The sequence below is a fragment of the Cervus canadensis genome, chromosome 33, assembly GCF_019320065.1.
Source record: "Cervus canadensis isolate Bull #8, Minnesota chromosome 33, ASM1932006v1, whole genome shotgun sequence".
In the NCBI taxonomy this organism is placed as follows: domain Eukaryota; kingdom Metazoa; phylum Chordata; class Mammalia; order Artiodactyla; family Cervidae; genus Cervus; species Cervus canadensis.
The window spans coordinates 20542504-20557543 of NC_057418.1; the positions used below are offsets into that span (position 1 = coordinate 20542504).

The 15040-nt window shown below is 45.0% G+C and overlaps 1 protein-coding gene across 3 annotated transcripts in view; it reads left to right on the forward strand.

Moving 5' to 3' along the window:
- Positions 1 to 15040, forward strand: part of SASH1 (SAM and SH3 domain containing 1) — a 983107-nt gene that overhangs the window by 829182 nt on the left and 138885 nt on the right. For all 3 annotated transcript variants that reach the window (XM_043457237.1, XM_043457239.1, XM_043457238.1), the window contains one exon: positions 7893 to 8021. In XM_043457237.1, coding sequence (XP_043313172.1) covers positions 7893 to 8021 — 129 coding nt within the window. The remainder of the gene's footprint in view (positions 1 to 7892; positions 8022 to 15040) is intronic.

The window sequence follows — 15040 nt, forward strand, 5'->3', positions numbered from 1 at the left end:
ATTGGCCTTGTTGGCGTGACTTGGTGCCCAGATCCCCAGCATGTCCAGGTCCTGCCAGGTCTCCCTCAACTTCTGGAGGTCCTGAGACACCCAGAGAGCTCCAGCTGCTCATGTAGGTCACGCATGACATCAAGATTAGAGTTGATGAGAAGCAGGTATGGATTCCAGTTGTCTTCCCGGTTCCGACGCACTCGTGTTTTGTCCTTGGTCTTTCACATCCAGCTTCCTGCATAACTGCCACCCTGGCCAACCTATGGTGACTTTAGGCTCAATACTTGGCACAAGCAGCAACCTGTATAGGCAGACTGTTTTATCAACTTCCAATCTCCTAGCAGTTGTGCTTCTTGGATCCAGCCTTGAGTCCTAATGGGTCACCATCTGCAGGGTGAGTACCACTACAGTTGCTTATTCATTGGAGAACAGGAGAGAACTTAGAACTTTTTGTTTACACTTGTAGTTATCTAATTTAAAATGCCTATTTTGGGGTGCATTTTTAATGTTGAGTAGTTGCAAGTATTAATAGATATCATTTATATTAAGTGCTTAGAGTTGTAAGTAGTTTTCATAAATAATTACATTTTGTCAAGGAGGTTCTTTGAGGAAGAGATGGTTAGATAGCATCACCGACTCAATGGACATGAACTTGAGCAAACTCCAGAAGATAGTGGAGGACGGGGAAGCCTGGCATGCTGCAGTCCATGGGGTTGCAAAGAGCTGAATGTGAACATTCAGCTTAGCGACTGAACAACAAGAAGGAGGTTCCATACACCAATTTTTTTTCAGTATTTGTTCCCCAGCCCTTTGAACACCATTGCCTTTAAGAGGCAGCTGCTGAGAGAGTGCTGGGAAGAAGGAAGTGGCCAATACCACCAGCTTGTGAGACTGTTCATTCTTCAGGAAGGGATTTATGTTAACTGGAGGCCACTGATGCATAAATAGTGGGGGCCCTGAGCACCAGGATCATATTTGCCAAGACAAGAATTAGACATAGGCTCTGGCAAGTTCTGGGTGTTTTGAAGGGGAGAGAGTGGAAGATGTGAAATCAGCCCTCCTCCAGCCACCCGCCATGCGGCTGTGACCCCCAGGGCCCTCCTTACCACCAGCATGACTTAATTTGTCCCTCCAGTGTATGTTTTTGGTTATGTGTCAAAAGCTTCCCTGATACAAACTATATTTCAGCTCAAACCATCTGCAGAAATGCTGGGAGGGATACCTTGGAGAAAAATAACAGATCAGTTATTATAGATTCATGGGCTTCCCCGGTGGCTCATGTGGTAAAGAATCTGCCGGCAATGTGGGAGACCTGCATTCAATCCCTGGGTCGGAAGAGCCTTGGAGAAGGGAATGGCAACCCACTCCAGTATTCTTGCCTGGGAAATCCCATGGACAGAGGAGCCTGGCAGGTTAGAGTCCATGGGGTCACAAAGAGTCAGGCGTGACTGATTCAGTGAATTTCTCCAGAATGATATGGCAGGATGGGAGGACCCAGCTGGTGCAAACAGTGACATCCCACAGATTCAATGAGGCTGAACAAGGAAACTGAAATTAAAGTCTTGTTTATGGTATAGCAATTTCACCTGAAAGGTTGCTGGAAGTGTTTATCCCTTCCAAATCTTTACACAAACTAATTAAGTATGTGAATGCATTGTTGAAGACATTCGAGAAATCAAGGTTTTATTATTGTGACTTCTTTTAGTAGATTTATCCTATAGGGTCTGATATATTTATATATATGGATATATCTCCATCCCTCCCCCAAACGATAGTGAGCAGAGTAAATATGTAATTTATATTTCACAACATATATCATATATGTACTTACTGTTATAGACAGAAAAGATAGAGAGGCATTAAATAAATGAGCCAGGAGTCTATTCCCTTCCTTTCCCTCAACTCTGGGGATTCAGAGCAACACGTTGAGTTTTCCCTTGGGGTTCTGTCTTTATAGATAGATAAAATAGCAGGACCACAAGTTCATTTGCATTCATTTGCATGTAATCTGCATACAGCGATCCAGGGTACGTTGGGCCTCCTGATGTTTTCAGAGAAGTTTTTTGCTTTTGCTTTTTCTCCCCTTAAGCTTTGTCAAGATAGTCTAAAGCATAAATGACATCTAGGGAAAGGAGAGCAACGAAAGTAATGATACAAGTGCTTCTGTTTTCGTAGTTCTTTTAGTTTCACGTTTTCCAGAGACAGAAGTACATCAGGATAAAAATTCAGAAATACTATGGAATGAATTGTTGGGAGGACAATGCTCTGTTTCTTTCCTTCTTACTTGTAACAGAAGTTCACCCGATCTGAATGGTTCAGTCCAATGCCCCTTATCTCTGCATTTTTATGTTGCTTGTATAAAAAACATGGGTTTGGTATAAATGTGTGCCATGGCTTCATGGGAAAATGACACAAGTTTGTCTCCCATTGAGCTGACACTGGTAGTGGGACCCAGATTTAAATTAAGTTCATATCAAGTGAAATGGATGATCGTATGGAAAAATGTTGTGCTTGCTTTTTTTGGTTTTTTTTTTTTTTTTTTTTAATCTTTTTGCCTGCACCACAGCATGTGGAATCTTAGTTTTCCTACCAGGGGTTGAAGCTGTACCCCCTGGGAAATCCTGTGACCTGGTTTTGTACTAAGAACTGGGAAGAGAACTTGAATTTGCATGTATCATTTTCTTTTCTTTTCTTTTGTAGACAGAGATGGGAAAATCTTGTAAAAACATAATGTGACACACAATTTCACAACTTACTTTAAAAAGTTTATTTTGAGGATATAAGATTTTTCTCTGTTCCTAAATTTGAACTAATTTCAGCTTGTTAAGTCACTTCAGTCGTGTCTGACTCTTTGTGACCCTATGGACTATAGCCCACCAGGCTCCTCTATCCATAGGATTCTCCAGGCAAGAATACTGGAGTATGTTGCTATGCCCTCTTCTTTCTGGAGATCTTCCCAACCCAGGAATTGAACCTGGGAGTCTTATGCCTCCTGCATTGGCTGGCGGGCAGATTCTTTATCACTGAGCTACCAGAGAAGCCTGCTTCAGCCTAATGCATTTGAACCAAAGGGGAAATATAAGAAATGAAACATATTAGACAAGTAATACACTCTACAGAAGAAACTTCTAGCACCTTAAAAGAAAAATAAGCAAATCTGTTTCAGTATTTTAATAATTGTATTTATATAATAAATATCAAAATTTACAGTTTAAAGTCATACTGTTTATTTAGAAGTTTATTTTGTGACATCAGTACCTCTGTTCATTAGCATTGTGGGGTGCTGAATCAGACATGAACTTCACATCCCCCCAAAAAAGATATACTAGGTGTGATGCTATTGAAATAGCAGCTGCATTATTTAAATTTCCTACAGACTAATGTTGCAAATATTTGAATTGAAGTAAGTATTTTTACTGAACAAGTTTGTACCATCTCAAGTAAGAACAAGTTGACTTGGGGATTCCCTTGCAGTTCAGTGGTTAAGACTTCACTCTTGCAATGCAGGGGGTGCAGGTTCAACCCGTGGTCTGGGAGCTAAGATCTGACATGCCTTATGGCATGACAAAAAAATAAAGTAGATAAGCAACAAGGATTAAAACAAACAAAAAAAGAGCAAGTTGAATAGGAAGGATGCAAAGGTCTTCAGATAGTCTTGAAAAAGCCTGCATTTGGAGTGGGTAAAGAGAAATTCATCATGTCGTTCCTTGGTTCCATGTGATTAGGATGCAAAAGTTCCATTCTGGAGATGACAGACAAGATGTACTTAAAAAACACATGTGCGGGATTTCTCTGGTGGTCCAGTGGTTGAGAATCTGCCTTGCAATGCAGGGGACCCAGGTTCAGTTTCTGGTGGGCATCATAGGCCTTGGGGTACTAAGTCTGGGCACCACAGCCAGCGAGTCCGTGTCTTGCAATGAAAGATCCCGCATGACACAGTGAGGATACCCAATGCTGCAGCTAAGTTCCGACTCAGCCAAATAAATAAGTAAATATTACGCATACACACTTAAAGAAGTTTTTCTTTTGCCTCTTTTGGCACTCAAATGACCAAGACTGATGCAAGTGATAATTACGGGGGCTCGCTGCACATCTGGAAAGCGATTTGGGAAATCAGAAAGGCAGTTGTGCCGCCCTGTTCTAATTTATTATCTGCTGAGCAGCAAGTGAGGGGTGGGCATCACAGGGTGTGAAATGTTTGCTGTCTTTGGCCTGAGTCGAGTTGAACAGCTGCTTTCTTCCTCATAAGCAACAGATATTTCCCAGGCCCCCGAAGTTTGGGGGAGTTCCGAGTGATTGGAAGTGAGGGAGAGGGAAGAAAACTGTTTGACTAGCAGGAAGGAAAGTTTGACTAGGAGCTTGGAAACTTTTGAAGTGAAGAGCTGGCTTTGAAGATGTTGTAGGATATGAGAGAGGAGAGAGAAAGGAAAGAAAGCAGTCTGAACAAAGTTCTCTAAATAAGTGTTTTTACAGTTATTTTTTTCTTTCAGGTAACCTTGATGAGTCCAAAAAAACGTGGTTGATTGGGATAAGTTATACAGTTTATAAACGTGAAAGCTGCTTACTTTTGAGAAGCCAGCAATCGAGATAGGAGTACAACTCTCACTGCCCCTGAATGAGAAGGGGGAGAGAGGGAGAGAGAGAGAGAGATGAATTTCCATTAAGAGCAGCCAACCATCGGGCAAGTGTGTGGCTATAACAACCCCCTCACAAGTTCACTCAGGTATTAGAAGATGCAGACTTTGTATGTGGTCGAAGGGGGCAGGTATATTTCATTTCCTTGGAGGGATGAAGGCAGAAGTTTCTCGATGAGGATGCCATCATACTCTAGTGTGTGTGTGTGTGTGTGTGTGTGTGTGAAGTCACTTCAGTCTGACTCTTTGCGACCCTTTGGACTGCAGCCCACCAGGCTCCTCTGTCCATGGGATTTCCCAGGCAAGAATACTGGAGTGGGCTGCCATTTCCTTCTCCAGGGGATCTTCCCAACCCAGGGATCGAATCCACGTCTCTTGTGTCTCCTGCATCGGCAAGCGGGTTCTTTACCACTAGCACCACCTGGGAAGCCCCAGAAACTCACTAGAGATCAAGACAATTCTAAAGAGCCTAGGGTTGGCCAGGAGTGCCGGTGGCTATGGGGAGTGGCAGGATCAGGGCAGGAACTCAGAAGGATGGGTTCTCAGGTAACACAGTTGCAGGTCCAGCACTCACTCGGAAGGAGGCTGCTGGATCTTTGCCAATATGTGCTGGGTGAGCGGCCTAAGAACGCTTGCGGCTCTTGAAGAGAACTGGGACGTGAGGGCTTTGTGTCTTTGAGGTGTAAGCAAACATCCTGGGTCGGTAGAAGTCAGACACTCTGATGTTAGAGGTGGCCCAGAGGTTCCCTTCATCCTTGGAACTGTCCAGATGCTTCTGTCTGGCCGAGGCAGTGGTGGGCTTGGGTGGACCGCTCCCTTACCTCACTGGGCACTTTGCAGTCATAGTCCTGGCTGTCGGTAGCTGGTGTCCGGAGGAGATGCTCCCGTGGGAGCAGCTCTTCTGCCTGCACTCTTTCCTAAACATTTCTTCCAGTACTTTCTCCAGGTGGTGGGAGAGGGGCAGCTGCTGCCAGAGGGGCTGTTGTGTTCTCCAGCTCCTCTGGCCCTCGGGTGGGCAGACCTCAGCCCCTTTCTCCTCCGGGCTGGGGTTGGGCAGCAGAGATAAAGGGGCCTGAAAGCCAGGCCTGGTGAGGGTGGGGTTTATTTGAAGAATGGGTGATGAGGGTGGCACGCGTCATTGTCAGGGGACAGCGACCCGGTCTGATCTGTTTTGCAAGGTCGCTTTGGTGACTGGATCAAGGCCAACGAGGCCAAGCGGGGAAGGAGACAAGAAAACCCAGTTAGGAGGTGGGAGGTTTTCATGTTGTGGCCCATGGGGCGTGTATTGTTGCGTTCAGACGAGTCAGGACGAACCTCAGGATCATAGTCTGATTTATGATGCCGTTTGTCAGGAACCTCACCTCTACTGAAAGCAGTAAAGCGAGGACTTCAAGGCTGGCCTCCTCTGTGCGTTTCCTCGTTGGCTGGCTGTGGACTTCCATTTTGATCCCGTGTTATTTCCCTGTTGGAAATCTGATGATGAATGTTTTGAAGGGGGGCGGTAGACTCGGGCCGCCACCCTGTGTCCATCCAGCCTGTCGTCTCAAACGTGAGGGAATGACCTGTCCAGACACGTGCAAACATCTTAACTGTTTTTGCAGAGAGCTTCCCACCCCTATGCTGTACTGCAGACTTCAAGGTATTACCTCAAATATAGAACATTTTATTGGTAAGAAAGGAAGCATCTGTCCTTAAAAAAAAAAAAGAAAAAATCATTTCTTTCAATTTCTGTTTCCCCACTCAGTCAGTTCTGTGACATTGGCAAAAGCAGAAGTGGAATAGATGCGGTTGCTTGCTGTGACCTGGGCATCCTGACTGGAGCCTTGCGGTCTTTAGCAGAAAGGCTTTTGAAGAACTTTTAATTCCCAAACCCTGCCCGCGTCTAAGTAAGCGTCTTAGACACATGCTGCATGATAGCTGACGGAACTGTGCAACGGCCTGGCCAGTGGTCTGTCCCAGGCAAAATGTGTGTGCGTCTTTTCGGTGGTCTAAGAGTTGTGTTTTCCCTGGTAGGGTCATTTATTCCTTCCAAAGAAAGAACCCATTGGGAGGTGAAAAGTGGCAGGGGAGATACTTCTCGGAATGAATGAATGAATGAATGAATAGAAGAAATGGCATAACCTACAAATGTACACAGCTTCACTCTGTGTGTGTCTATTTAGGAATCACTTCCCCTAAAGGGAAGACTATAGTCTGAAGTGTTATCTTGTAGTGAATACTATTCATGAAGTAAATCAAGCCCTCAAGTGTCAGAGCTCTGAGGGGACCAAGCTGTCAGCATGTCACATTGCTTCGTTACTCCTCATGGGGAGATAGCCGGAGGTTAGGAAACATACCTAAACTGATGAATTGGAAGTGGCAGCAGAGACGGGTGTGAACTTGAGGGTTCAGACCCCAGAATTCGGGGCCTTTCCCTCAGTGGAGAGACAGACATATTTCCTTATATATTTAGGTGCATTTGTACATGTCCTCTTCCATCTGTGCTTGAATGACGTAGCGAACAAGAGTTCCCACGTTTCTGAGTGTCTCATGGGAAGTGTGGTTGAGGTGTGTCCCAGATGTAGCATTCCCTGTTGGCTCCTGAATTCTCAGTTTCCCGCCAGAATTCCTCCTGGGAGGGGTGTCCTGGCATCTGGATTCTTAAAAGCTTCCCTGGAGGTTCTGATTCATGTGCTTGGTTGCTCGGTCATGTCCGACTCTCCGACCCCATGGACTGTAGCCCACGGGGCTCCTCTGTCTGTGGGATTTCCCAGGGAATAATACTGGAGTGGGTTGCCATTTCCTTCTCCAGGGCATCTTCCCGACCCAGGGATCGAACCTGGGTCTGCTGCATTGCAGGCAGACTCTTTACCATCCAAGCGACCAGGGAAGCCCACCAATTGGGCATTAGGGAGCCTTTGCGCTGACAGTGTTTATTTCTGGGGATTTCTTGGCCCTGTGAGGCAGGCAGGGGTGTGGGTTAAAACCATGGTCTTGACATCAGACAGTCCTGAGTGGGGGACACGGCTTCTTTGCGTGGTAGCCCTGGAACCCTTGGGCTGTGGCTCAGCTTCTTTGAGTTGCTGTTTGTTCGTCTGTACAGGGAGAAAAATGTCCGAGGGCTGACCGGAGGATTAGGAGATGTTGCGTGTAAAACAGCATGGCACATGTCCACCACTTAAAAAGTACCAGCTGTTACGAGTATAAAGGCTGCATAGAGGGAGACTGGAGGACTCAGGGCGTCTGCAGGTGGACTGATTGCCTCTGCTGTCTTCCTGTTTCCCTCAGGACGGCTCCCTGGGAAACATCGATGACTTGGCTCAGCAGTATGCAGATTACTACAATACCTGCTTCTCCGATGTGTGTGAGAGGATGGAGGAGCTGCGGAAACGGCGCGTTTCCCAGGACCTGGACGTGGTGAGTGGGATCCCTTGAATATGCGCTTGCCCAGCCAGTCTGCTCCTGGTCCAGCGTCCCCTCCCTCCCCCTCTAACGCTTGTGTGTGGATCATTTTGCTGCACTACTTTGAGATAAAAGAATTCAGATCCCCAAAGGATTAATCCAGTTCTGTGGATATCAGACAATAAGTATCAGTAGGGGCAACAGTGATCAAATTTTTGTGCTTATGAAAATATCGCGAGGAAAGGATATTTTTATGTTAGACTGATATACACTGCATTTTTACTGACTCTAAGCCAAAAGGAGGTCTAGGCTAGTTCTTTCCTTTCTTCCTTTGTTTTCTTCTTTTTGTTTTCAACATGATAAAGTTTAAAGAAGCAAGAAACCATCCTAATTTCTCACCTAATAGTAACCCACATGGGTGTTTCAGCAAGTCTCTGTTGGGGGCATTTTTACATCAGCTATGTAATTCTTGCTTTTATACTTTTTTATTATAGTTCTGTGTTATTAAGACTTCTTTGTTATCACCATTTTTCATGGCTATATTTCTTCTCTCAGGTGCTTTGAAATTCATTTGTCTGTTTTGTGAAGACCTTTATGTATATGGTTAATGGAGAATTTGAAGTTGCATGTGATAAATAGTAAATAAATAGCTTGCTGCTACTGCTGCTGCTAAGTCGCTTCAGTTGTGTCCGACTCTGTGCGACCCCATAGACGGCAGCCCACCAGGCTCCCCTGTCTCTGGGATTCTCCAGGCAAGAACACTGGAGTGGATTGCCATTTCCTTCTCCAATGCATGAAAGTGAAAAATGAAAGTGAAGTCGCTCAGTCGTGTCTGACACTTAGCGACCCCATGGACTGCAGCCTACCAGGCTCCTCCATCCATGGGATTTTCTAGGCAAGGGTACTGGAGTGGGTTAGGTCCATATAATCTCTGGGCTTCCCAGGTGGTGCTAGTGGTAAAGAACCTGCCTGCCAATGCAGGAGACATAAGAGATGCAGGTTTGAGTCCTGGGTCGGGAAGATTCCCTAGAGGAGGGCTTGGCAACCCACTTCAGTATTCTCACCTGGAGAAACCCATAGACAGTGGAGCCTGGAGGGCTGTGGTCCACGGGGTTGCAAAGAGTCAGACACGACTGAAGTGCCTTAGCATGCATGCCATAAAATCTATTTATATGCCAGTATGTCCATGCTGTTGTTGTTTAGTTGCTATGTTGTGTCTGACTCTTTGTGACTCCATGGACTGTAGCCCTCCAGGCTCCTCTGTCCATGGGATTTCCCAGGCAGGAATGCTGGAATGGATTGCCATTTCCTTCTCCAGAGGATCTTCCTGACCCAGAGATCAAACCCATGGGTTCTTTACCACTGAGCCGCCTGGGAAGCTCTTTGAGTAACAACACCTCTTGCCTTTAAAAGAAAAAAAAAGCACACTGATTCTATTGAATCCTTATTTTGTTATTTTCTATAATTATTTTATTACTGATTCCTTTTATAAAAAACCTATTATAAAAACCTATTGGATGGAGAAGGAAATGGCAACCCACTCCAGTATTCTTGCCTGGGAAAGTCCATGGACAGAGGAGCCTGGCGGGCTGCAGTCCATGGGGTTACATGACTGAGCACGTGTGCGCGAGGGTGGAGGGAGATGCTTGGTAGCAATAAAGTGGTAGAACTAAAAAAAAAACCTATTGGATAAGGATGTTACAAAAGACCTATTGGAAGAGGGATCCAACAAGTAGTTTAGGCGCTGCAGCTGTTATATTCCATGAGCACATGATTCACTTCCTTTGTAGGTAAGGTGCTGGTGCTCTTATGCACGTTCATTTTTTTCCTTAGCTCAATCCACCTAAAGCTTTCTTATAGCATAACTGTCACATAATTACCGATCCTTTTTCCCCTCTGATTTAGTTTTCCACGTGGGTGGGAGTTGGTATAACAGAGTCAGCTGAGGCTGAGAAGCATCAGTTGGGGGCAGAAAGCCATCACCCCGGGAGCCTGACACCACGGCCCAAGCAGGCACCGGGGCGTCATTGTCATTAAGGGCGTCTTTCTTACAACTTTGTCCCCTGGCCTGTGTCAGTGGGAGAGAGGTGTTTCCTTTCTTCTAAGAAAGTATTCTTATGTGGGAAAAGACTTTTAAAATTCATTAGGCTAACCTGCTGGGACAAGGTTGATGCTTTTCCTTTTGGCAAGACTGCAGCCAAACAATAACTTAATTATCCCACTGAGTTCTTGAATGTTGCAATTTTGACGTTGAATAATAGTCTGGTCGGATACTCTGTGGCTTCCTAGGACACTTACTTCACCAAGCAAGGAAATGATGGCTGTGAACTGGCAGATGATCCTTGATCCGACACTCAACTGCTCTCCCCCAAATTCTAGTCGGTTAAGAGTTGGGGTTCCCATAATTATCCCACAGTGTTTGGGAAGCTTGGAGAGCAGCTTCTTGGTAGGAAAGGAAGCCTTCCTGGACGTGGGATAAATAACTTCTTCCCATTTAGACAGATGGGCCTCATTTGGTGTGCTCTGTTCCAGAGCTTCAGAAGACAGCGTGGGAGAAAATACCACAGGAGCTAAATTAGTTCTCATCAGAGTTGCAGGAATGTGATGGTGGGTAACATTGATGGGAGCCAATTCCAGCCAGGCTGGAAACTCTTCATCCTTTCAAATGTAGTTAGTGAGAAAAGTAAGATCCAAGTCATCATATTCAGGTTCTCTTTCTATGAGATTCCAGACAAGAGCTGAAGACCAAGTTAGATGCCACATGGTTCTCATTATTCAGGAATCCATAAGCTGGAGACTTAAAAAGCATTTTAAAAAAATTTAAAAAATTCTTTTGGCTTCTCTGCATGGCATGCCAAATATTAGTTCTTTGACCAGGAATCGAAGCCAAACCCCTTGCATTGGTAGCGAGGAGTCTTAACCGATGGACCACCAGGGAAATCCCTAGAGGTGTTTTAAGGTCATCATTGAGGCCATACTTGCAACTCTGGTGACTTGGGGAAAGCTCCCTCTTTCAGTAATTAGCCGGAGAAGGCAATGGCACCCCACTCCAGTACTCTTGCCTGGAAAATCCCATGGACAGAGGAGCCTGGTAGGCTGCAGTCCATGGGGTCGCTATGAGTTGGACATGGCTGAGTGACTTCACTTTCACTTTTCACTTTCATGCGTTGGCGAAGGAAATGGCAACCCACTCCAGTGTTCTTGCCTGGAGAATCCCAGGGATGGTGGAGCCTGGTGGGTTGCCGTCTATGGGGTCATACAGACTCGGACACGACTGAAGCGACTTATGAGCAGCAGCAGCAGTGATTAGCTCATCACAGATTGAGTCCCGATGGAGAGCGATTTTCTTGAAAAGCTGTAACTTTCAGTCCATAGTGCTACTGTTTATTGCATCAGATTTTACCTGTACTTCTAGACTTTGAATTTTGCCTTCAGACAAGTAGGCCAACTTCTTTCCTGCTCTGCTGTTGGGGCAGCGTTGGGTCTGAGGACCTGTAGTGTAAATCCTTCTTTTCTGGGCTAGTAAGCAGCCCTGTCAAAAGCAGAAGTGAGATGACTTGGAGAAGAAATAATCCACCAACAGCACTAAGAGGAAATAGTAACACATTAGGATTCTAAAGCATTTTCTAGGGGAAAAAAGTAACATCAAGCTTGGGGTGTCCTCTGTAGAAAAAATCCTTAGAGACAGCCTTGAGGATGGAGAGTTTGGTGATGGTTTAAATAGGTCTTTCGGGTTTGTTTCATTTCAAATCCTCTGGGTGAATTTGGGGGATTGAGGAAATGGTCTATAGATGGAACATATTTAGATATTTCTTTGGCTTTAAAAAGTCCAAAAAATGCAGTGTCCTTAAGAGCTAATTACATACCAACTGGAGAACGAACAAGCCCAAAAGTCACCCTACCCATAGAGATGCTTGACTTAACCCTGAAAAATAAAAGGTTTTGATAATTATGTTAGTAATTAACTTTCTGGACTGGATATCAAATTACTTCTCCAGGACCTAATCACCTGGCCCCTGACTGGAATAAAGCACTTACTTGATAAAGTGTTTTGGGGGGCCAGTTAGTTTAGATGGAGGTAACAGAGAGAGGACAGATGGGTGAAAATTCAACAGCATAAGCAGGGATTGTGATTCAAATGTATAACTATCGTGAGAGTTTTTATTTAGCACCAAATGGGCCCTAAAGGGACTGTGTACTTGGACCGCAGCCTTTGCCTCTGCTGGGGACCAGGACATTAGCTCTCTTGAACAGCAGGGCAGTTGCCCGTATTTCCACACATTTGGCACGTCCCTGAGCACCATGTGTGTTTTTGGCTGCGAGAAGCTGCATTTGGAAATGACAGCAGCTTCCCAAGTCCATAATGGGCTCATCTCGAGTGATGCTAAGTCTGACATCTGTCAAAGTGACAGTGGCCAGGAGAGAGACTCTCTCAAGGTAGCCTCTTATCACTGGCCACGTCAGCTGCTTTGGCATCTTTGAAGTTGAGTCTGCTTGGATGTTGGCAGAAACAAGTTTGTGTGGTGGTTGGTGTAGCACATCCCTGATGGAAAAGTTACCACTGTAAAGTGGGACCCTGTTCATGATGCTGGATCTCCATACAGATTGTTAACCCATCTGTGTGGGCACCAGGACCAAGGAGCCCAGGCAAGATGCACTCAGGTCTTTAAGGATCTGGAATATAAATACAAATATTGCACATTATCTCAGAGGATATCAGAATGGGCTATCAGAATCATTGCTGATGGTGTAGGGATAATTCTGGGGCATAATTATTGTTCCTTGCAATTTTCATAATTTAATCTTTCAAGGTATAATTCTGGACTAAGAGGCAGTAAAAGTGGGATCTGTCATGACTAGAGATGATTCTTGGGGCTTCTTCAGATGGTATCATTCCCACTGCAAGCCCAAGTGGGAGTCCTAGCCTCTGTGGTTGTCACAGTGGCAGAAGAGGGTGAGAAGCATGATGGCAAGATGGGGGACTCGGGGTTTAAATTCTGGCCATTGTACTTAGCTGACAAGTTGTGTAACCTATCTAAGTTTCAGTTTCCCCTTCTATAAAATGGGATAAAAATATCTTGTAAAGTCGTTACCAGGATTAAATGGGGAAATTGCTATAAAACACCTGGTTCATCATCATAGTGAAAGTGCAGTCGCTCAGTTGTGTCCGACTCTTGGCGACCCCATGGACTATAGCTCACCAGGCTCCTCTGTCCATGGGGTTTTCCAGGCAAGAGTACTGGAGTAGGTTGCCATTTCCTTCTGCAGTGTTCTTATGGCTCAGCTGGTAAAGAATCTGCCTGCAGTGTGGGAGACCTGGGTTTAATCCCTGGGTTGGGAAGATCCCCTGGAGAAGGTAAAGGCTATCCACTCCAATATTCTAGCCTGGAGAATTCCATGGACAGTCCATGGGGTCACAAAGAGTTGGACACGACTGAGCGACTTTCACATGACCCCCAAATCATCATCATAAGAGACCTGTAACTGCCTATTTCTTTTCCTTCCCTTTTATTCCTGGTTCAAAAACTCCTGTAGTGATGCTGGAGTGTCTGTGATTTGTACTTCACTGATATTTGTTCATATGAGTGCAGGGATTTCTTTTAGCTTTTGTTTTGGGATATTTCAAACATATATAAACAGCACTGTATAACAAACTTCCTGTGCCCTTCAGCAGTTACCAGCATCCTGACTTCTCCCTTCATCTTTACTCTTACGCCTGCTTAATTATTATTTTTTGAAAGTTTCTTGTTTGTGAAGTCCAATTTACACATCGAAATGCAGGCATCTGAGCCTCTGGCAATTTTGCCAAGAGGATAGTCACATCACCCACATCCTAGCATGGCATAGAACACAGCCATCACCCTGCATAGTTCCCTGATGTCCCTTCTCAGTAAATCCTGGTTTGAGGACAGGGATATTTGTCGGTCTGTTTTGGTCCTTTCTGTATGCAGTGCATGGCACATAATAGGTACTCAGTGAGTATTTGTTGAATTTATTTGTATATGTCATTATTTAAGACTATTAAATGAGCCTCAGGCATGTGTCTTGAGACTTTGTCATTCCAGAGATACAAAGATGTATTCCCCATCCATAAAGGTGTTAAAATTGAGTGGGGGTTTTAGACAAGTAAACAGACAATTTTTTTTGGCTGTACTTTTTTGGTTTGCGAGATCTTGGTTTCCCATTTAGGGACTGAACCCTGGCCCATGGCTGTGAAAGCGCCAAGTCCTCATCGTTGGACCACCCGGAATTCCTTAAGCAGACTGTTAAGTACAGGAGTACACAGGAGAGACCCTGACCCAGTTTAGGAAAATCAAAGAAGGCTTCCTGGAGGAGGTGATGCCTAAGCCCAACTGTAAAGAAACACGAAAGATTAATCTGGTTGGGGAGGGAGGTGTAGACAGTGCAGAGTAATTTAAGGCCGAGGTCACAGAGAAAAAGCCAAAAACGAGAGCGAAAATGTGGCTTTTATGGGCCATGGAGAGAAGTTTACCGTGGCTAGAACCTACGATATAAACACATGGACAGAGAAAAGATACACTCTGTCCTTTCACAGGTCTTGTATTATTAATGATATAAAAAGAATATTGCTTTGATTCATCACCATTCCCAAGACAAAACAAAAATAATCTGCCCTTTCGCAATAGTTGATCATTTGGGCCAAGGTGACCTTGTGGCCTCCCCAAGCCACGCAGACTTGTCCAGTCTCCATGGGGGTTTTTGTTTTGTCTTACTGACTGCCTTTCTTTTGTTATGTGCTAGAGACAGCAAAGCCTGTGGAAAACAGGTTTCCTGTTACTTTAAGCTCCCTGAATATTCAAGAAAAGATAAGGGTTGCCCCCACCTAGGTGCTTAGGGAACACTGGCTGCCCCAGGAGGCTACCAGATTCCTGAATTCTTATTCTCACCCAAAGGATAAGTACATGATCTGTGTTGCAAATTGTCCTGAGTTTAAATATTCAACTGCTGAATGCTAAAGCCCAACTGTTGCGCTAAGGGCATTTGCTTTTGTTTTGTTTCATTTTGTCTTAAAG